This window comes from Sparus aurata, chromosome 6 (assembly GCF_900880675.1).
Source record: "Sparus aurata chromosome 6, fSpaAur1.1, whole genome shotgun sequence".
Taxonomy (NCBI): domain Eukaryota; kingdom Metazoa; phylum Chordata; class Actinopteri; order Spariformes; family Sparidae; genus Sparus; species Sparus aurata.
Window position 1 is genome coordinate 12,220,635 of NC_044192.1, and position 21,512 is coordinate 12,242,146.

At 41.1% G+C, this 21,512-nt stretch overlaps 1 protein-coding gene across 2 annotated transcripts; it reads left to right on the forward strand.

Moving 5' to 3' along the window:
- Nucleotides 1-1,637: 1,637 nt before the first annotated feature.
- Nucleotides 1,638-21,208, forward strand: LOC115583735 (rho-related GTP-binding protein RhoA-D-like). Of its 2 annotated transcripts, none has more exons than XM_030420886.1 (5): nucleotides 1,638-1,752; nucleotides 11,215-11,372; nucleotides 15,674-15,794; nucleotides 16,209-16,339; nucleotides 17,844-21,208. In XM_030420886.1, the coding sequence occupies exons 2-5, from the start codon at nucleotides 11,217-11,219 to the stop codon at nucleotides 18,015-18,017; spliced, it is 582 nt and encodes a 193-aa protein (XP_030276746.1). In that variant the 5' UTR covers nucleotides 1,638-1,752; nucleotides 11,215-11,216; the 3' UTR covers nucleotides 18,018-21,208. The 2 variants fall into 2 exon arrangements, with proteins under 2 accessions (XP_030276746.1, XP_030276745.1); XM_030420885.1 differs by having other exon boundaries at nucleotides 1,660-1,849.
- The last annotated feature ends 304 nt before the right edge of the window (nucleotides 21,209-21,512 follow it).

Below are 21,512 nucleotides of genomic sequence, written 5' to 3' on the forward strand. Positions count from 1 at the left end.
CTGAATGTCCAGTTTTTGTCACATGTGAGGTAAATAACACAGATAGACAACACACCCAGCTGCCTGCAGGAAGCACAAGAGTCAGCTCAGACAAAAGTGACTGCTTTTCTTTCCCTGGTGTCAGAGGGCAACACTGCTGAGATCCACACCCAGCCCTCCTGTTGCACGAGCCTTCTTGTACTACGGATGATGTCATCTTCGACCGGGGAGTGGAGGAGGGACCTGAGTGACTCCGGCGGCTGCAGCAGCTCCGTCAGGTTAGGTGGAAGCAACCGTGACAACACCGGAAGTACGAGCAGCAGCCTTCAAAATCATAGAGGGAAAGATTTGTGAGGACCCCGAGGACCTGTTCAATTCTGTCATTGTTATTGGGCTGTATTTGTCATGTATATACCCGCGTCAAATGGTTTGAGATTTCATTTGTAGTAGAATTATTTACATATAGTGAAATTAAATCAAACGCAAAGTTTTATTTTCAATCAAAATATAATCCCTTCTCATCAGTTTTAAACCAGACAAAAGAAAAAAATAGAGAGAGAGAGGCAAGTTCTTTTTTCTATAGTTATTTCATATGTCTGATCTAAAGTCTGATCTAAATTATTTTTTCTACAGTATCTATGATTTGTGATTTGGAGGTTAAAAAAGGTTTTTTTGCTAGGATGATCTTTCCTACTTTTAAGTGAAACAACAGTTTCAGGGCAAAAGAAAAAAGAAATAATTCATTCATTTTTTTCTCCTAATTTTATTTCTCATGAAAAAAAAATCACTGGTTTCACCTATATATTATTTTTTCATGTGTTCCTTGATTATATTTTCCATCTTTGAAAATGTGAAAAAACTATTTCAAGGACTTCATGAAAACAAAAATCATGAGAAAGAATGTTTTTTCCACTTGGTTTAACATGAAAAAAACTTTTTTTTACCCTGTTTTTTTCTATTTTATTAATTTATTTTCTTATTTTTTTAATTCATTTTTCACATGTTCCTTCATTAGCTTTCCATCTGTGAAAACATGTGAGAAAAAATCTAGAAAAATGTTATCATTTAGTGAAAATATTCTTTCAGGCGAAAAGCTTTTTTTTCTTTCCGTGAAATCACATGTGAAAGAAATTCTGGGGAAAAAATAGCATGCGTGAAACAAGTGAAAAAAAATTTCACAATTTTTTTTTCACACACGCAACAAAAAGTTCTTGTTTTCTAATTATTATTTTTTTGAGTGACTTTTGTTCTTTACATGCTCCTTATCATTTTTTCCAATCTGTGAAATCATTGTCATGTTTGAGACCAGTGGAAAAAAAAGATTTCAGGGGAAAAAAACTTTGTTTTCATATGTTCCTTAATATTTTCATCTGTGAAAACATGTAAAAAAAAAAATAAAATCAGGAAAAAAAAGTCACGTTGGAAAGCAGTGAAAAACTTCAGGAGAATTTTTTTTTTCATGTTACTTAATATAAAAAATGTTAAATACAATCAGGAAATTATTTTAGTTTAGTTTTAGTAGACATTATTTAGTTTAGTTTTCTGTCATTATTTATTTTTGTTTAAGTTTTTTTTTTTACTCTTCGCTCTCTCTGAACAACTCACACTTGAGATGAGGATGGCCTCTGCTCGTTTTATTTTGAAGGTCCTGAGAGGAACTAGCTGCCTGTTAGCCTAGCCTCACTTGTCGCTGGTGTCGGTGGGAGGATCTTGCTCGCCTGCCCCGTTTCTCAGCACCCTCTCCGTAAAAATTAGCGAATACTGCAGCAAGAAGTGAGTGTGTGTGTGTCTCCGTGTGTGTGTCACGACCGAGAGGAGAGAGCGAGCGGGGATTAATACTTATAAAAACGTCTCATCCGGCTGCTGACAGGTAATTACGACACGGAGGCTGTAGTTTGACTCCATGTTCTTATTTGACACAAGTCGACAGTCTAATTATAGCTCACTTACTTGGGTGAGAGAACAAGGTGGTGGCTTGTCCTCACACTAAACATTCGCCTTTTCTCCTGCTCAGGTAGTAGTTTAGTCCCGTTGCTGGTGCCGGAGTGTGAAACTGTGTGGCTGCTGGTTGTCAGGGCGTGTTTCTCTACAACTGTTGATAGCTTCGTTGTTGGTAGTTTCAAAGTCAAAGCAGCAGATCGGATCCTGTCGGTGTGAACAGTCTGTCCAACTGCTGCGACCTTAATAAGCAAACTCCGCATGGCAAATCTCCTAATGAGCCATTTCTATTCTTGGGAACTCTTTAATTTCCTCAGTATCAACACTGCCTGTGCTTTGTTTGAACTGCTAACAGTGTTTTCTCAAACACAGCAAGACATGTGGGGGTGACATTTGAAGACAGAGGTGAGTCATTTAGGCTGAATTGTGTTGAAGAGGAAGATCTGAATTCACATAGGGGAGATCATCCAGGGCTTTTAATGTGACTTAAATAGGAACAATTCATTATAAGTAATAGGATTCACATAGAAATAACAGTAATAGATTGTGATTATACTCCTCAATTTGTTCGAATCTGCTGGCTAATAAACCTCTTTGTTGGATTCAAGACAAATGTATTCTTGGTGCACTTGCAGATGGAAGTCAAGTGAAACTGAAACTGAAATTAGATAGTTTTAAACCATTTTTATCCAGTAGAGTAACTGTTTAAGCAGTTTATCAGGCAAAAATGTCAAATATTCCTTCCCTGTTTTATATCATGATTCATCGAGTATCTTTGTGAGACAGAACAGATTCGATTTTATGTCTAAATGGGCTCTGACGTGTCCAACTATTCAATTCTTTTAGTTATTTTCCAATATTTCGTTGACTAAACAATCAAAACAGTCAATATTCAGCATAATCAATAGCATAATCAAAACAGTCAATATTCAGCATAATCAATAGCATAATCAAAACAGTCAATATTCAGCATAATCAATAGCATAATCAAAACAGTCAATATTCAGCATAATCAATAATCAATATGGTTGCAGCCCTCAGCTTAAATGGTATGAAATGCTTGTCAGGGATTTTAATGTAATGTTTGAATTTGGAAATTAAAAACATTTAAGTGGCGTTCATGAAAAATATACTCTCGATGCACTTGCAGATGGATGTCAAGTGCAACAAACAAGTAAAATTCATCGTTTTAAAGCATTTTTTAACCACAACGTTAATTAACGAGTAATTGATTTTTCAAGGAAAAATGCCAAACACTCTTTCTCTGTATTATATCATGATTTCCTCGGAATATCTTAGTGAGACAGAACAACAAAATCAATGTTATGTCGGGAATATTTACCAGTTCTCAATGTTTTCACTTTCTTCCAACATTTTGTTGACAAAACAATCAAACCAGTCAATCATCAGAATACTCAATGTGGTTGCAGCCCTGAAGATTGATGTTTTTATGCTTTGGATGTGCAGGAAATACATTCCAGCGGCGTGTTCAGGCACACACAGTTGTGCATTAGTGTCTTCTTAAGGTAACGCTGTTCAATAAATCCACTCTGCAACCAATGGCTATCATTATAGATTAATCTGTTGATGATATTTTGATTAATCAATGCAATGTTTGGACTGTGGAGAATAATGAATAATGCACATCATAATTTCACAGAACACAAGTTGACGTCTCAAGCGGACATTTGATGCTGTCAACCAATTGTTGATCAACTTCCTGTCTCGTGTTTCTTGTTTCATGCATCTTTATTTGAAAAAAACATGAAATAATTTACGTCAAAATACCATTTTCTTAAAAACTTGATTGCAGAGTTTATTAAGGTAAAACAAATATAATACATTTCTGAAATACCATGATATCCAGAGGTCAGTGTTTTTTTGGAACATGATACTCCTAAAATAGGAGGTTAAGAGGTTTTAACTTGTATAACTTTATATAAGTTTTATATAAGTATAAGTTTTTTCCAACTTCAGTCCCTGGGCAGGTAGATAGATTCATAATTTAATGAGAATATTAGACATTAAACAAACAAAATTAGCCAATAAAAGTATAAATGGTCAATAATCTCATCATTACAAAACCGTAAACAAAGCCCAACATGTCCATAAACTAATCAACTGATTTGTTTTTTTGTGGGACAGTGTGCTGTTTAAAATGCTGTTAAATTCATTCTTCTACAATAGTTACCAGATCATCTTTAAGACGAACCTTAGTTGGATGTAGATCGGGGATAGATTGACTTGGTGTTGGAGGAACAGAAGTTTCCAGGCATCTGTGTTTTGAGTCTTCTCAGCTTGTCGGGCAGCCTCGTTCGGCTGCTTATGACCTGAGTTATTGAGCAGCAGTGAGTCATGAGGTGTCGGTTAGCTCAAAGCCTCGTGTAGGTGTATCCTCTGCCTCTGTCTTTGGCCATCGCGCCGCTTCTGCCACCAGCTGACTCGACTCGTTCGTCTTGCCCTACTTCCTTGAGAGGAAGAGGAAGGCTGCGAGGGGGGAGGAGGTATCTGTGACTATCTTCCTTTGGTGTATAATCTACATTTATATATTTATTTATACGTTGATGGCAGCAATGAAGGTGATGGGTTATCTTTTAGAAAACTGCCCTGATTATTTCATTATCAGTTTCTTCTTTCAGTAAGCTTAGTTTTCAGCACTCATCCTCGAGCCTGTTAGCCTTTTCTTAAAATACATCCATGGGAGTTACTTACTTCCTGAGTGCTTGTTTTGTTGGATGGGAGGGCTGTTATTATCACTCTCTCTGCAAGGAAGCAAATACATGTTTTCCCCCCCAAATGAAAAACTATTTATTTAACACAAAAATCTTATTTAGCATAAAAGAATTAACACGTATTTGGAGTAGGAAATTCTGATTCATGTTTCTTCGTACAGATGAATGGGTCATTGTCGTCGAGAGGCCTTGAGGGAGATGTCGTACCTGTTTTTATTTCACGGGCTGGCTGCCTGTTGGGAGATTTGATCATTTCCATGGGTGTACCAGTAAAGCCATGACTCAGTGAGGCCGAGGAGCCGAGTGTGTTTGTAACATACGCCCAAAGAATGTGAGAGGCTGACCTGATCTGTTGCTGTGTATGTTCCCCTGCAGTTGTGTAAGAGAGCTCAGCGCTCGCATTTCAATTTTTATGCGCTTTAGTCGACAGCCTTTACCCGGGAATCCCAGCATTGTTTCCACAAACACTTGATCTGAAAACAGCCCGAAGCGTTCCCCGTGTGAGAAGTTTGATGTCTGAACCTCCGTGTGATCTGATGTCTGTTGCCTCCCGTCAGATGTAGCCAGATAAGACGTTTCCACGTCAGGGTAAAGGTGGTGCAGACAGGCGTCGTGGCGGGCTGTGTGCTGTCTCCGGCCACAGCCTCTGCAAGTTTATGAACTTTAGCCTATTTCTTGAGGAAGGGGGGTATATTCTCACATGCTTTCAGGTACATGGGTTTATTTTTAAAACATAGCCTGTTTGCTCGTTTCTTTTGAGATGAATAACCGCAAGTACATTAACGGTCGTCTCTATTTGGTAGTGAAGTTGTTCCATAGAGATTTAGATTTAGGCTGGACTTCTAACGGGTGGATGTTTCTGTCAAACAGTTAAAATCCACCCTTGGTTTTATTGCTCTCTTAGTTTATATGCAACCAGAGTCTGACTGAGCTCCATGGCAACACCAAAAACCCCGGAAATGTCTTCTTAACATTGATGTCAGCTGATCTGTGACTGTGTCTGCAACAGTCAGTTGATGAACAAGTCAGTGGATCAACAGAAAACGAATTCCCAATTACTTTGCTAATTGATTAAAGCGAAAATGTCAAACGTCTTCTGTTTCCACCTTCTTAAATGTGAGGATTTGCTGCTTTTCTTTGTCATTTTTGATAGTAAATAGAGAGTCTTTTTGAGTTTTTGTTGTTTGTTGGACAAAGGAAGCAATTTGAAGACATCAGTTTGGGCTCTGGGGAATTGCGAGGTTTCTGGACACCAAACAGTGAATCGATAATGAAAATAATTACTAGTATCAAAGATAGCGGATGGCCCCGGTCAGCTTGTTAGACGAGCCAAAACAATCATACTGGGACTCATTTCCTGTGGCATGTTTGCTTGTTTGCAGGACCTCTGAAGGAAAACAGAGTCATCATCACCGTCTCCCAAACAACAGGCCTTTTATTGGCTGGATGTTTGTCCGTGTTCAGCGTTGTTGTTGGTTTTAAAGTTATATGAGGATTGAGAATGCAGCTCTCCCTCATTGGCCAGGGTCACGCTCTGCTCTGTGCTAACTCTGTGCTCAGCATGTTGCATAACTCCTGTTGGCCCCTAAGCCTCAGGAAAACCTCCTTAGAGAACGGGAGAGGTGGTGTGTTCATTAACCCGGGGCATTGCTCAAATAGTTGTAGGAAGTAATGGTGCACTGCTCTGCAGTGTCTTAATGGCTCCTTGTGTTGTCTTTGGATCAAGTTTTACGTGTGCTTGCCAGTGACACTTTACACTTTGTCTTCTGCATCACAGTGAACTCACATGTACTGCGATGGCCACCATACTCATCAGATATGCGCTTGTTTGTTGCTGTTATTTTCATCATGAATGCTCTAATAAAACAGCCAAAAATAGGGTAATACATCCATTAAAGTTTACTTGCATACAAATTGATGCCTTCAGTTGACTTTGTTTGATGACATAAAACAACAGAACTTTCTAACTGAGTAGGTAAAACTAGCACATTTTTGGCAAGTTTACTTTGTAAATAACTTAAATGATTAATAAATGATCAGAATTGTAGGCGATTGATTTTCTGATGTAGATCAAAGCGACTGACTTCACAGAGCTTCACAGATGATCAACTCTTGATAATCTCTCGGGAGCTAAGCAAGCAAATCATGCAAGATGCACTGTATGTATTATCTCATAATGGCTAATTAAAGGTACCCCGCCTCCCTCTCAGGCCAAGAAACAGTCCAGCAAACCATATTGTGAGACCTTTTTCAAGGTAAAGAACACAAACAGAACATAGATGTGTTGTTTTTAACTTTTTACAGAGCTCACAGCAGATTTTCTTCCCTTTGGACGGAGGCCATGTTCGTAGTTTCACCTGTTCACAGTCTTTATGCTAAGCTAAGCTTACCAGGATCTGGAGGTAGCATCATATGTGCTGTACAAACTTGAGTGTGGCTTTGATATTCTTGTCCAACTTCCTGAAAAAAAAGTAAATGAGTGTTTCCAAAAATGGCGAAACTATTCCTTTAATGATGTCATCGAGGTTTGCGGCCTGTGTGTCAGGCTCCCCTCTGGGATCGCGACCTAAATGTGAGGCATCTTGGGAAGAATTTGCGTTACTGCTGCTGCAATGGTCGAGACATGAAATACAATCCAGAAAGTCCAGTTCCAGTAACAGATCTGTGAATTTAAAGGCTTTTTAGACACCAAAACATCGCACAGTGATTTAAAATACTTTAAGAGTATTTTACAAATCTGCTTGAGTTATTTTATCTTTGTTGCGGCGGTAAACTGTTGAACTTGTTGCAGTGTTGACGTTGCAATCAGATCTTACTTTGGGCTTGCTTGTATGTGAATGGCCAACGCAGCACCTTACTGGATAACTTAGAGTTACGTTGAAGCAGAACTGGAATCAGCTTAAACTTTTCTGCATTACTGGACTGGATGCGAATAAATCGGTAGTATAAATAGCTCAAAACGGTTTTGATAAATATCAAAAAGTTCAGTCGCCTCAGTATTATTTTATCTTTGCTCTCCGGTGTCTCTCTCCAATGTTTTAACCTGGATGTAACACAGTGTTCCTGCTGTCTCACAGTGATGGTCGATCCTCAGTCAACCTCAGGATGATGGAAGGCTTCTTGAATATGTTCTAGCGTACCTGTACGCACCACTGGATTAATCTCGGCCATGTAGCGTAGACTCACAGCGACAGGGAAATGAAAATGTCTGCCCTCTTAACTGACTGATGGTTACATAGAGCCGACAGAATGATGTTGAACTATTTTTCTGCTTTTGTCACAGCTTTCACGCTGACGGTTAATCTCTCGGTGACACCTCTTTGCTTTCATTCAGCGGTGTGGAGGTCTCGGGTCTGCCAGCTGATACTGGTCCTAGATAAGTGTAGTCCATTCATACGTATTGATTGAATGGGGGTGAGATCGTGAACATGAAGGGGATGAATAATGGTGGTGGTTAAAGCAAAGTGGGTTTCCTTCAGTGGCTGAAACATCATTAACAGGGTCAAAGTGAAATATGTTACCACTTGCAACCACCTAAACTTCCTCTTCAGTTGTTGCTGTCATTAGTTTCCATAGGTGCTTAAATTCAGAGCATCAGTCAGAAGTAGCCTGAGAGATCACCACAGGTTTTTTTGACTATTTGAGACATTTTAACGCTTAATTTCCTTTCGACAATGCATCAGTACTTCCCTCCATCGGCTGCTGATATCACTGCCACCAAGGATAAGCTATCGATGTTCAAAGAGAGTGACTGTGCACATGTGCATGTATGTGTCAGTAAGCCTGCGTGCTTAAGTTGCGTGCACGCATGTGTTGCGTTGCCTCTGGCAGCCCTCTCCGTGTCCCAGCTCTGCTCAGGCCTGTCCAAACAGAACTCCAGCCAAATGCTCCTCCCAGGCTTCACAGAACAGGAAGTGGATTGTTTTGTTTCACAGGGTGAGCCTCTGAGGCCCCGGTGCTGCTGTCTCCCACTTGTTTGGCTTTGAACCCTTCAGCTAGTTCGGGCCGTCTCTCGTCCAGTTGGCAATCTCTGGAAAGAAAAAGATCAAAAGATACTGGGCTGTGTCTCTGGAGTCAATATTCATCCCAGAATCAAACCCACTTACAGAAGGAAAGTGGAAGCAGCCTCTGTTCTCATTAAATATTCTGTTTTTTGGCTGTTTTTTTGGTTGAAACATTCGCAACTGCAGCAAGTGAATGATGAATTTTGGTTGTCACTGTAGAGTGTAATCAAGAGGTTTGCTTGCTTGCCTGTCATTATATATTAAACATGTAGAAATAACAGTAGCTGGCGCACGACGGCAGCCTTAATTCAAACTGGAATCTTTGTCTTTGAAAATCTTGTGCAGCTGTAACTGAACACACTGCAGCAGAGGGAATGGGCCTGCGGGCAAAATGGGAAGAAAATGGGAACAAACCATGACGAGAATTTCCATAAGAAAGAGGCGAACAACCCCAAATTAAGAAAAACTGCCAAACATATAAACACACCCAAAATTTCCAGTATGGCTGCAGTCTAAGATTCATTGGAAACATGGCTCCGTCATCATCTCTTCTCTTGTAACCTTTTTATTTTTTCCTATTACACTTTACCACTTTGCAGCTCAGCATAAATATACCATTTATATATTAATTGGCTTTCTCACTCTCACTCAACAGCTTTCAGTTTGTGTGCTCACTCTTCAAAAATCTATATACTTGCCCGTGTATTGACTTTCTTATTTCAAACATGTAAGAAAGAAAGCTTTGAAACAATTATTAAATCAATAATTTCTCAAAAACAACACAATTCACATTAAGAATAGGAATAAGTCGACCCTTATTTAATCATACCTCTTCTCCTCTACCTCATTAATGAACTCATACTCTGTGTTTCCCCCAGTGTCATAACTAACTTAAAGATGTTATGTGGAGCTGCAAAGATTAGCTGATTGATCTAAATGTTGATTGGCAGCAACATAATTCACAACAACTTTGACAATTGATTTTTGAAGAATGAAGTCAAGTTGGCATTTAGTTGCACCTGTTCACCTGAAAACATGAAATATTGGTTTTCATTTTTAACCTTCCAGATGCGATGAACAAGTACAACACGGTGTGTTTATTTCAAACCATTTCTTGATTGAATTTACAGAATCACTATATGTGATTTAAATCCGTGTACCATTATTGACATTTTTGGACATATCACCCACCCTTAATCAGAAGACTGAAATATTAATCTTGCAGATTTTTAAGGTAGCGAACCGGGAATAGTTTGACAAACAATGTCAACCTGTGTTCTTGATGCTTTTTCACGCATCTTACTGAGCTCCGTGGCGTTTTTCTATGCACCTGAGCAGAGATTAAAAAGTGGGTGTCGGGGCAGACTCAACTCCAAAGTTTTGCCAGCATGACTGAAAGATTAATTTCCCCTGATAAGTGGGTGCCCTCGTGAAGAGGATTGCTGTCAAGACCGTCTGGCAGAAAGTGGATGAGGTGAGGAGCCAAATGACTATATGCACAGCTGCTCCCAGGCAGCAGGACTCCCGCTCATCCATCAGCTGCACTGCTAACTCATCCCCAGCTAAACCAGTCCTCACATCTGCAGGCCTTATTGCAGAAATCTGTCTTGGTTCAGTTGCTTCAGTCGATTGTGTTTTTGTGCGCAGGAAACCAGCAAAGCTTCATACTTGCAGGCATCCATCTTCGTCTGACATGATTGCTGTTATGGTGCTTTCATGGCACTTGGTCGGCCACACACACACGCTCACTGCGCTCTAAACCCCATGTAGGCAATCCTGGCTTACACTGGAACATATGGGCTGGCAGGTTTAGCTCTTCCTCCTTGAATATAAAGTAGTTATAAGATAATTAGGGCATTACTTTCAGTGTTTTTCCTGAAGAAGAAGCATCAAAAGCAGGGTGGCGTTTTGTCTGCTTTAGGACACACACCACCAAGTGCTTCACCAGCTGCCCTGATTTCCTGGACGCTTTTTCTCTTCCACACATGCTGCAGAGGGAAACAAACAGGGCGGAGCAGCAGCCTGATAGCACATTCCTTCATGTCCCGGCTTGTCTCAGCACCCCCCTCCCCTCTTTCTCCTCCACTATCTTACTCCTTCTCCTCTGTTCTCTATGTAGCTTTGTAGTCTAGATGTGGCGTTGGGGATTCAAGGTCTGCGACTGCAGTCGTCTGTGACAACATGCAGATCACAGCGCTCCCTTAGGTGTAATGCGATGCCGTACTGTCTGTCAGAGATGTCAGAGTGGTCGCTTTGGAGCCTCAGAGCATCGGCAGAGAAAGTTTTTGTAGAACATTGTGTTCTTGATACATCATGCGCTCCTGTGATCTCTCCAAATAATTTTAAACATCTGTAGCGGGGAATACACAAACGACAAATGACAAAGTGTAACGGCATTGTTTCGCTCGTTCCCACAGCGTGACAGCGCAAGTGAAAACTCGCATCATGTCAAAAAAAAAGTTTTCTTTGCTTTCTGTGGCGCCGCTGGTTATTTTGACACTTCGACAAAATGTCTGCTTGTGACAGCCTCTTGTAAAAACTCTCCTCCTGTTTCCCCACAGAGATGGCAGCCATTCGGAAGAAGTTGGTGATCGTCGGGGATGGAGCGTGTGGGAAAACATGTCTTCTGATCGTTTTCAGTAAAGACCAGTTTCCTGAAGTCTACGTCCCGACGGTGTTCGAGAACTACATCGCTGATATCGAGGTTGACGGAAAGCAGGTTTGTACATTTGACACGGAAGAAATCAGAGCGGAGAAGAAGTGGTTGTCTGTCATCGTCTGCATAGAAAGTTTTACTGTTTTTGTCATAAGCCAACACTGACCTTATGGCAGATTTACCACTAGAAATTATTGGTTATATGTCCTTGATATCCAACAGGCGGAAACAAAAGCAGCATCACTTCTAGCAGATGAATCTTCCTGCTGACATGAACTGTGGCAGGTGGATCTAACAAGCTAGATAACTAATTAAAAAGCAGCTCAGTGAGTTCATGAACTCTGTACGGCTGACTTCTTCATGTTTCAAACTGACACATTTTTTTTTAAAGAGCCTTGAAAAAGGAGGTCACAAACATGCACTTGATGGCTTCATACTTAATAACATGCTTAAGATGCCAAAGCCGAAAAGAGGCTAATGACAAACAAAAGCTCACACTGCTCTTTTATTCTACCATTGTTTGGCTGCAAAGCTTACATACTTCTACATAAAAAAGAGGTAAGCTATATACTTATTTTAGATCATGTTTTCACTTCATATTCAACTTTATATGATTGAAGGCTTTAGGAAAAGGGCTAATCGATGTGTTTGGCCTCTGCACTAACTGGAGTGCAAACATCCTGAAAACCAATAAACAGCTGAACGTTAGCTTGAATTCTGATAAATTCCACACTTCCACACAGTGGGATGAAATGCTTCTTGGCCTTGAAAGTAAGAGCAGACAAAGAAGCTGTCTACAAAATAAAAAAAACATTCAGGGCAGTGAGCACTTTCTGAGTTGGTTTTTGGATAGAGATGCATGTAAACCAGGAGAAAACTGAACTTAAATTGCCTTTTTTGTCATTGCATGGTCACGTTAGACCTTTTAACAGACTTGCAGTGACATTACAATAAAGGCATTTTGCATGCACACCTCTTAAAGATTGAGAAAACCTTGTTACAGTTTGTTATTGTTAGCAGAAAGTACTTTTTTTTTATTCAATGGTAGGAATTTATGAAGTCACTACATTTCACTCTGAGAATTCTGACACTTACATTAAATGATTACCTAGTGAGACAGCTGGATTTTTGCAGGTTCACATTATCATGCCAACTATCTAAGCTATGTGGTTTGAACAATCAGCATCCTTTTAAGGAAGCACTGGCTGCTAAGGGCGTGGTTTAGGCGTAGAAAAGCAGCGAGAAGAGACTGTTCGTTGGAAGGAAGTCTGCGTTGATGCTGCTATAGCATCCATACATCAGAATGTGAGAGTATTTTTGGATGAAAATGAGAAAGACACTGAAGGCTTTTCTCTTTGGAAAACATGCTATTGCTTTTCTCTCAACCGGCTTCAACATTCGATGATATAATTTACTTGCTGGCGGTGCTGGTGGTAGCTCTCTCCTACTGTCGATCTGATTGGTTAAAATTAGACAGTGAGAGACGAATGGTTCATCCAATCACTTGCCAAGTATTTTTTGTGGCTGCCCTTTTACAATAAGTTCTAGCGGCACCTTCCCAGATGGTTCTGTATAATGAACCATCTGGCACGTCAGGTTAATGTAATATTGAGGGTAAATAATATGCACTGTATAGTAAAGTGGGAGTTTTTTCAGACAGTTATGAAACCAGCTACTTAACTTCTCCTGTGTGTGTGTGTGTGTGTGTGTGTGTGTGTGTGTGTGCTGTGAGCGAGGGTCAAGCCTGAGCTGCAGACGGCCTGTTATGTCGAAGGGTTTTGTTCTCTTGAGCTGACCACCGCTGCAGGATCACCGCTTGGCAAAACAGGAAATGACTCCACTTCTCAGCTTCCTGTTCAGACAGGGAATGGGGATGTCTCCTGGCAATCCCCCTCTTCTCGCATCAGGACCCTCCTCCAGCCCGATAAATGTCTCTCATTTCCTGTTCTGGTTCTATTAGATGCCTGGAGGCAAGGAGGGGTTAACTGTTGTGTTGCTGGACAGGAAATCTAAAGTTAGGGATCCATGATGGACATCGGTCTAGGGGGAGATAATTTTGGCATAGATATGAGCGCGGCCCCATTGGTTAACCCCCCCGCAACTCCTGAAAGGATCCCCCATAAGAATTATCCCATCACACAAGCAGCTGGATGTTCTCAGCCTCTAAATTCTTGCCCCCCTCGAGGGGTAAAAAACATTTTCTTTCTTTCACCTTCAGTGCATTGGGCAGCCTCTAAAAATAGCTGTCTTTTCCCTCTTTCCTTTCCTCCCCAAAGTCTGCAGCTCACAACAAGTCCACTGGGAACATAACTGCTCCGGTTGCTCATGCAGTCTCCACAATGTTCAGCCGCCACCCACCCGCTGCCTCTGCAAACCTCTATTTTGGGACCGTTGACTGATGCTTGTGCTCTCTGTGGGCATTACCAGAATCGGTTGTCATTCAGTGGAGTTCCAGTATTCAAAACTTTGCAAAAAAGTTTCCCCTGAACAGAGTGAGTCAGATGAAGAGCGGCGTCGAGTGAAGACCGGCTGTTAATGCCCGGACAGGGACAGAAGGTATCTGGTTTGATGCTTGCTAATCTCCAACTTTCCCTAATTGAATTAATCAGTGGTGTGATGGGATGAGGCCAGTCCCCGAGTTCATTTCACTGACAACACAACAGACTTATGAAGCTGTTGAGGTCAGAGCTGCAGGCGTGGTGAGAAGTGTCTGAACACTGAAGTCCCGTCAGACAAGGAAGCAACATTAAGTTACGATGAAGATGCCAGGTATGTGCAGCGAGAGCAGATAAATGTCCTGAGGTTAACAAATATTTGCTTCCTGGTATTCAAAGCGTTGGCCTTCACTCAGACGCGGCACATGCCTCGAGGTTCATACGTCAGACTCCGAACAGTCACGGCACTTAGTGGATGAGAAAAAAAACTTCATCGCTAATGATGTCGTGACTGGTTAAATGTTTGTGCCTTCATCCGGAACAGTGAGCAGCAGCATTACGTCTAGTCTGTGAAGACAGATAATTGTCTTTTTTTAACCCCTCCGGAAGGGTTCAAATAACAAAACTTTCAGCAAAACAACATGGAGGAGTGAGTCATGGAAATAATAAGGAGTGATGAGAATCACCAGAGGAATACAGAACTTGTATTTGGGTTTGCAGAAAACAACAAACAAAATACATGAGCTTGTGTTTGTATAATTGAAGAACAGAAGATTTATTATTAAATACGTAATTTTTATTTTAAAAAGACACATTTTAATCCCCGGGTTTAAACTTGGAAAAAGAAACACAAAAAAACTTAACAACAATAAGCCTAAACACAGCTTTTGGCTTTAGATCAATCTTTTTTTCTTCTACTGTTTTGTACGGTATCATGTTGTAATGTGTCTTGCTTTGGTTGCTTGCAAATTGCGTTCAATCTTAGCAACTTACTTACTGTACTGCACTTATCTTGGAAAATAAATTAGCTAAATGCCCAGTCCTTCTGTAATCTGAAGGAGCTAGTGTATCAATGTGGCGTTACATTTCAAATGGCTGTTCAGACACCAAGGGATGAGGGAAATTAGCTCTCAAATTAGCTCTCAGATCTTATCTTTTCAACATATAGGACCCACATTAGGCTACGACCACACCTCAAACTTGATAATATCAGGCTAGAATGTATTTTTAAATAACTTTAACCCTAACTGTCAAAGGCCTCTATGGACTGTGTTGCAGAGACATCTAAAGAAGTTAGCATGCTCACCGGCTAGTAATGGCCCGCCCTGTCTCACAATACCGCTTTATGCCACAAAAGGTGAGTGTAGAGTTTGCTGCTACAAATAAGGAAACAAAATAAACTCACAAAAGGTCAGGACCCACATGCTGTGTCGTCTTTCCCCCGAGTCCTAGTCTCGTTGAGAGCTGCTGTAAATCCCCTCCATACTGTATCGCCTGTCTTCTACTGGCATTCGTTGGTCTCAGAGGCCGTGTTCAGTCTGGGAGGCCGGTTAACTGAGCCCCGTCGCCCGGTGTGACTCGCAGATTGTGGTGCGGGCAGGATCTGGTCAGCTAATAGGGCCACATAGCTCCACGGCTACCCTGAGCTACTTGCAAAAAAGCAGACAGTTGCTACAGCAAAGAGTATAGTGAGAAGCAGTAAGCGGTTATGCTGCCCCCTATAGTTTTGGAGCTGCGTTTGAATTCTTCAAATTACTTTCTAATTAAATCTTCTTGTCTTTTATTTCAGCACATTTGATGAGCAAGTATCTGTATGTTGTTACAAGATACTTATCTCTGAGAATCACTCTGTATCCGCCTTCACATGCAGTATATGTATTGTGTTTTTCTACTTCCTCTGACGGTGTTTTCCTTCTGATTATCTCCCAGGTGGAGTTGGCGCTGTGGGATACTGCTGGACAAGAGGACTACGACAGGCTGAGGCCTCTCTCCTACCCTGACACAGACGTCATCCTCATGTGTTTCTCCATCGACAGCCCGGACAGTTTAGGTGAGGAACTGCCGATTCACAGGAGTCTGAGTTTTTAAACGGGTCAAATTGGACAAACCTCGGCTGAGACGGCAGCAGCAAAGAAATTACAAAGAATATAGAATACATCACTTCTCCCTCTGTATAAACGTGTTTATCTTCACAGAATCAAGGCAGTTCATATCAGCTCAGCAAGCTGTTTGTTAAACGGCTTAATGGACTTGATGGGAAGTCTGATTAGAGCAGCTAAAAACATCTTTGCCTCGAGCAGTCTGCAGAGCAATCCATCATGAGAAGTGTTCTGCACTGTGACTCTGCACTGCCTGTCCCTCTTTATAGTCCCCCTCCTCCTCCTCCTCTCTCTCTCTCTCTCTCTGTCTCAAGTATTTCAACTCTCCTCCTCTTCTTCTTTTTTTTTCTTCTCTCGCGGGACAGAAAACATCCCTGAGAAGTGGACGCCCGAGGTGAAGCACTTCTGTCCCAATGTCCCCATCATTCTAGTGGGGAACAAGAAGGACCTGAGGAACGATGAGCACACGCGGAGAGAGCTGGCCAAGATGAAGCAGGTACGGAAGCCTCTGAGGGTCAATGAAGTGAACAAGTAGGCACCTCGCCAGTACTCAAACTCTCAAGGATGGGTGCAGGGTTGTTCACGGGGATTTATCTGAATTATTAATGTACATATTGACAACAAATAAAGCTTCACCGCAAGTGTTACGACAACCTTGAGACCTCAAAAATAAGAAGGAATTTTAATCTATGGTGGGCGTCTAGAAGTCCTCAGCTGAAGAAATTTGAGTTTTGTATCAGATTCTGATCGCTCTGCTCAATAGTTCTCACCACATGGGAACTGCGACAGCTTGTCCTTTTTCAGGGCTTATTATGACAATTTTGAAAACCTAATGCAACAACGAAGTTTGAGTCACACATCCATGAGTTTGAAGGCTCCAAAAAACGCTGCATAGTGTTGTGGTTTATAACACATTCGGACACGATTATGTAACTCTGGAGACTTAATGTGGTGACAATGATTTTTATAATTTCCACAAATGCAAGAAAATCAGTAGAAATAAAGCACACCTTGGTGGCATTTTGGATGGTGCTGCATTATGTTGCAACAACAGTAGAGCTGTATTCTTGCGCTTTCAGATGTGTAAATTATTTGGAATAAATTTGTGAAAAAAAAGAAAGAAAGAAAGCTACATTTTTTTTTACCAGATGGTGCCTCAGAATGGAACAGACAAAAGAACCCTGAAATGGGGTTAAAAAAAAAAAACAAAAGAAAAAAAAGGGGGGGTCTCCTAGAAGTAGGAAGAAGCCAAAAGAAAGATTTAACATGAATTCAAATGAAATCCTCTCTGTCTGTCACTGAAAGTTTATTGTCTTGGGGGAACAAACAGTGACTCTGAACAGGCTGTCAGTGGCCTTTCAGTCATACTACAATGACAACATACTGGTTCACTGTGTCACGCCATGGCCCGCTCTGTGTCTGTCTCCAGGTCCAGCGTGTTCACAAAGCTCTCCAGCTCTTTCAGACACCACTGTCAGCTTTTTCCTTTCTGTAGGTATCAGGAACGGGTTCACAAAGAGGAGCACTAAGTCATCAGTTCAAGTGTTTTGAATTTTTCATGTTCACACATGTTGGCTCAACATGTGTAAGCCGCGATGTGACTGCCAAGGCTCGGCCGTCCCTTTAAGCCGCATCAAATTGTACTCACTGTTAGATACCAGCCACAGATATAAGCCTGATTTATTTAGTTTTCTTTCAGGATCCATGCTTTATTCCCTGTGGAATTAAAGGAAATGTTCTTGCAATGTTAAATACAGTGAGAAAATATTCCTGGATCTGTCCCTTTATCTGGATTCTGATTCTGAACCACATCGGAATCTAAATTTTTGGTAATCCGCTCACTGGTTTTTTGTGTAATCCTTCTGACAAGTCCTATGATTGGACAGACTGTCCTTGGTAGAGGTAAAAAAAAAAAAAAAAATTCACCCTTTTCTGAACGCGCCTCCCTACATATCATTTTCATACATTACCTAACGACAATCTGTGATCTAACCACGCAGGAGCCGGTGAAGGCAGAGGAAGGCAGAGACATGGCCGGCAGGATCAGTGCTTTTGGATACCTGGAGTGCTCCGCCAAGACCAAGGATGGCGTTCGGGAAGTGTTCGAGATGGCCACCAGAGCGGCGCTGCAGGTCCGCAAGCGCAAGAAGAGAGGTGGCTGCACGCTGCTGTGAGCGGCCCGAGACGACATAAAATCAACTGACCAACAGGATGATAAAAAAAAATAACACATCAAAAAAAAAGGACTGACCTTTTACCAAAACAGCATCTTTGTACTGTATGTCGCATTTCAAGATAACAGTCAGGCAGATGAATCCAACAAATACAGGAAATGAACTTTGTCTATATTCAAACCGTGCTTAGAAATTGATGTTTAAAGTTCCTTGTTGATTTTTTTTTTTATTTTTCCTCAAATCTGTCTTTACATATAGAACGTTTCCTACTTGTTTTTTCTTTATATTTGTAACGTTAACGAGGCTGTGATAGATGCACATATTTGTATGCAATATTGTTCTTGGCGATGTTGGGCGAGCAGCAGCATCCTTCTTAGCTTGTATAAAGTCTTCACGAGTAAAGTCCAGGCTGTCCCGTTAGTGTCGGTTCTGTTCATCATGGAAGTTGTGATAAGAGGATGAAAGTTGATGTCTTTTGAGAGCTAGTGCCTTTTCTTTCTTTTTTTTACATCACTGTCTACTTCTCATGTTTGTCAGCTAGCTAACATTTCAGCTGAGGGGCCCTCCATTGTCATTGTGAAACCTGAGGGAAGCCATGACTAAGGCTTTCAGGGTTGTCAACACCTCGTCAAGCGCAACAAATGGCTGCTTGTGCGATGTGAAATATTCACCATATTCACTGAGGATAAAGAAGGTAGCTGCCTCTGTAATTTGATTACGAGAAGGGAGTGAGCTTCACATTTACATTTTTTTTTTTTTTGAGTATATGTTAGTCCAGTTAGTCGCTCTCCTTAATCTGTGCAGTGGACAAGGATGGGCAGAGGAGAACTGGCCAGTCAAGACACAAGCCAATATGACTCAACTATGCACAATGGCTGTTAGGACCAACAGGGAGATGACACAGCTGAGACAGAAACGAAGGCCAAGGCCTGGTGAAACCTCCACTGTTTGTTTATTGTGAGCAACTGAGTTCAGCTCTTCTTCTGCTACAGGGCAAGCGAGCCGGTCACCGGTCACGCCTGCCATCGGAATCTGTGTGTTGGACGGGTTAACCCACTTATGGAAATCATTTCTTGTTAGAGCTATTAGCCTTTCGAGTGTGGATGTTTCCAGTCGGACGACATTCCTCGCATGTTTGAGAGGAGCTGAGTTGTGTGTTCGTGAGGAGCTTGTTTTTCCCCCGGTGCCTTCTCTGTTCTGGTGTGCCTTTGGTTGTTCTCTCCCAGACCAGATAGACCAGCTGCTCCATGCCAACCTGCTGACACTGACTGATGAGGTCCACAGTGACCTCCTGACATGTTTCACCAAGCTTGATTACACAAAATGTGTCATCAGTTTCCTAAACTTTCAGTCGTCCTAACATAAAATTCGATCTTTAAATGCAGTGTCATCTTCATTATTCTGGCACACGAGCTCAGTTACACAAATGTACGGCATGTAGTTTTGCGTCAAGAATGAATCATGTGAAAATTTCAACACTTGTAACATAACATGGTTCCTCAACATCTGTGGGAAAACATCTGTCAGCAGCCATAAATATTGTCTTTGATGTTTAATGGTTGCCAAAAAAGTTTTTAGAGAACAGCTGTAGAAAAAAATGTAATTGGGTTTATTTGTCGTTTTTTGTCTTGACCTGTCTCTCTTGATCTTCACTTCTTCACTTTTACCTCCTTACAAATATAACACTTGTAAAGTTAACTGAATTCATATGTGCAAAATTATTCACCATCTAAACCTAATCTCGACTGATGTGTTTTTTTCAGGGCTGATACTGACACCAATAATCAGCAATCGAGGAGATTAAATTGATATTTGGAAACAATATACCTTAGCAGTTTTAATAAAAATCAGGGGGTCAAACTTAGCAACATTTGATCACTGGTTATTAACTACAATTTAGTGGCAGTAAAGTAAGTTTTGACTATTGTTTCTGTACAGCACCTTTTTTTTTTTTTTTTAAGATATTTCCCACTTATCATGAATATGATTTTCATTTTCACCATATTGATCATCAGGACTTGACACTGAATTGTACTTATAGCAGCTTTTGGAGGCATGTCAGAGACCGTCCACTGGTCCCAGTTCTTGCTCACGCTTTCTTTCTGAACACTCGATTGTGAATTCAACCTGGCTTGATGTATAATTCTTAAAAAAAAAAAAAACAGCCCAGCGACTGTCCTCAGGCACAGACTCTTTACGGCATTCCTTTTCTCTGCCTCTGTTGCTCATTCTTGTACTGTACGTGTCCCTTTGGTTGCATGTTGCCGTCTGTCTACGGGAGGGTGGATGTTGAAATGTGTGTGTGGCGAAAAAACAATATCTTTGATGTTGCATGCAACCTTCTTACCTAAGCCTAGCAGCTGACAGGAGCTGTGCGTCTGTTATATTGTAATGCCATCTATAATGCAACTTTATACCCTCTACTGGCCAAGCACATAAGTTTTAACTCGGCAATCCGGTGGAGAAGCTATAAAATATAAAACTAGTTGTATTTTTTTTTTTTTTTTTTTACCGGAGAGGGGGCATTTATTACAAACACACACATGCACCAGATTAATGTTGTTACCTCAAATCTTTCTAGGGGGTTGATACTTTGTTTAAACTCTGGATTTTTGTGCGGAATTGTGGATAAGCACACTAACAGGGCAAGAGTAAAGAAAGTAAAAGATTCTCATCAATGAAAGCATGGGCGTTTGATAGTTGCGGCATCGCGTTCGCGGTTCTCAACAAGCTTAACGTCAGCAGAGATAAGTCGTATAACGTTCACAGCTGGAAGCATTGATGATGAAGGGTGTTCCCGCAGAGCAGCAGAGGGTCTACTACTGTCAAACATATCACTAAGAGCATGTACAATACTGCTGTCGATGTGTATGCAGATCACGCTGCGCTAAAATCAAAAAAGTTTTCCTTACGATGTCGATGCATGCTTGAGAAAAACCATGGGGCTTAACCGTGTGCACAGACACACGCAACGAGCACTACGCGCACACGTCTTCGGGGAAACGGCTTCTGCTCACTGTTGTGTAACTTTTTTCTTTCTTTCTCTGTAAGTATTTGAGATGATAAAGGATCCAGATTTATATAAAAAGCTCATTGTAATAAATGCTTTGTAAACTGAAAGTGTTGTAGTGAATGTTTGATCTGAAGTGAACATGAACATTGTTAATAAACTATTTTTGAGACAAGACCGACTCGTCTTCCCCGGTCAATTCTTCAGCTTAAAAACAACAAATACGTATTTTTCCTCTTACCTGTAGTGCTATTTATCTTTCTAGATTGCTTCCGTTTGAGTTGTGGAGATATCCGCAGTAGAGATGTCGGTGATCTTTTAGCACCGCAAGCTGAATGTCACCCGGTTCTATTATATTGAAGAGGGGGCAGTCATCTCTACAGCCAAAATCTCCAAAACACTGAAACAATCTAGATGGATAAATAAGCACTGTCCCTTTAAGACATCACATGTGGTTACTGGCAGGTGATAACAGTAAAGGTGAT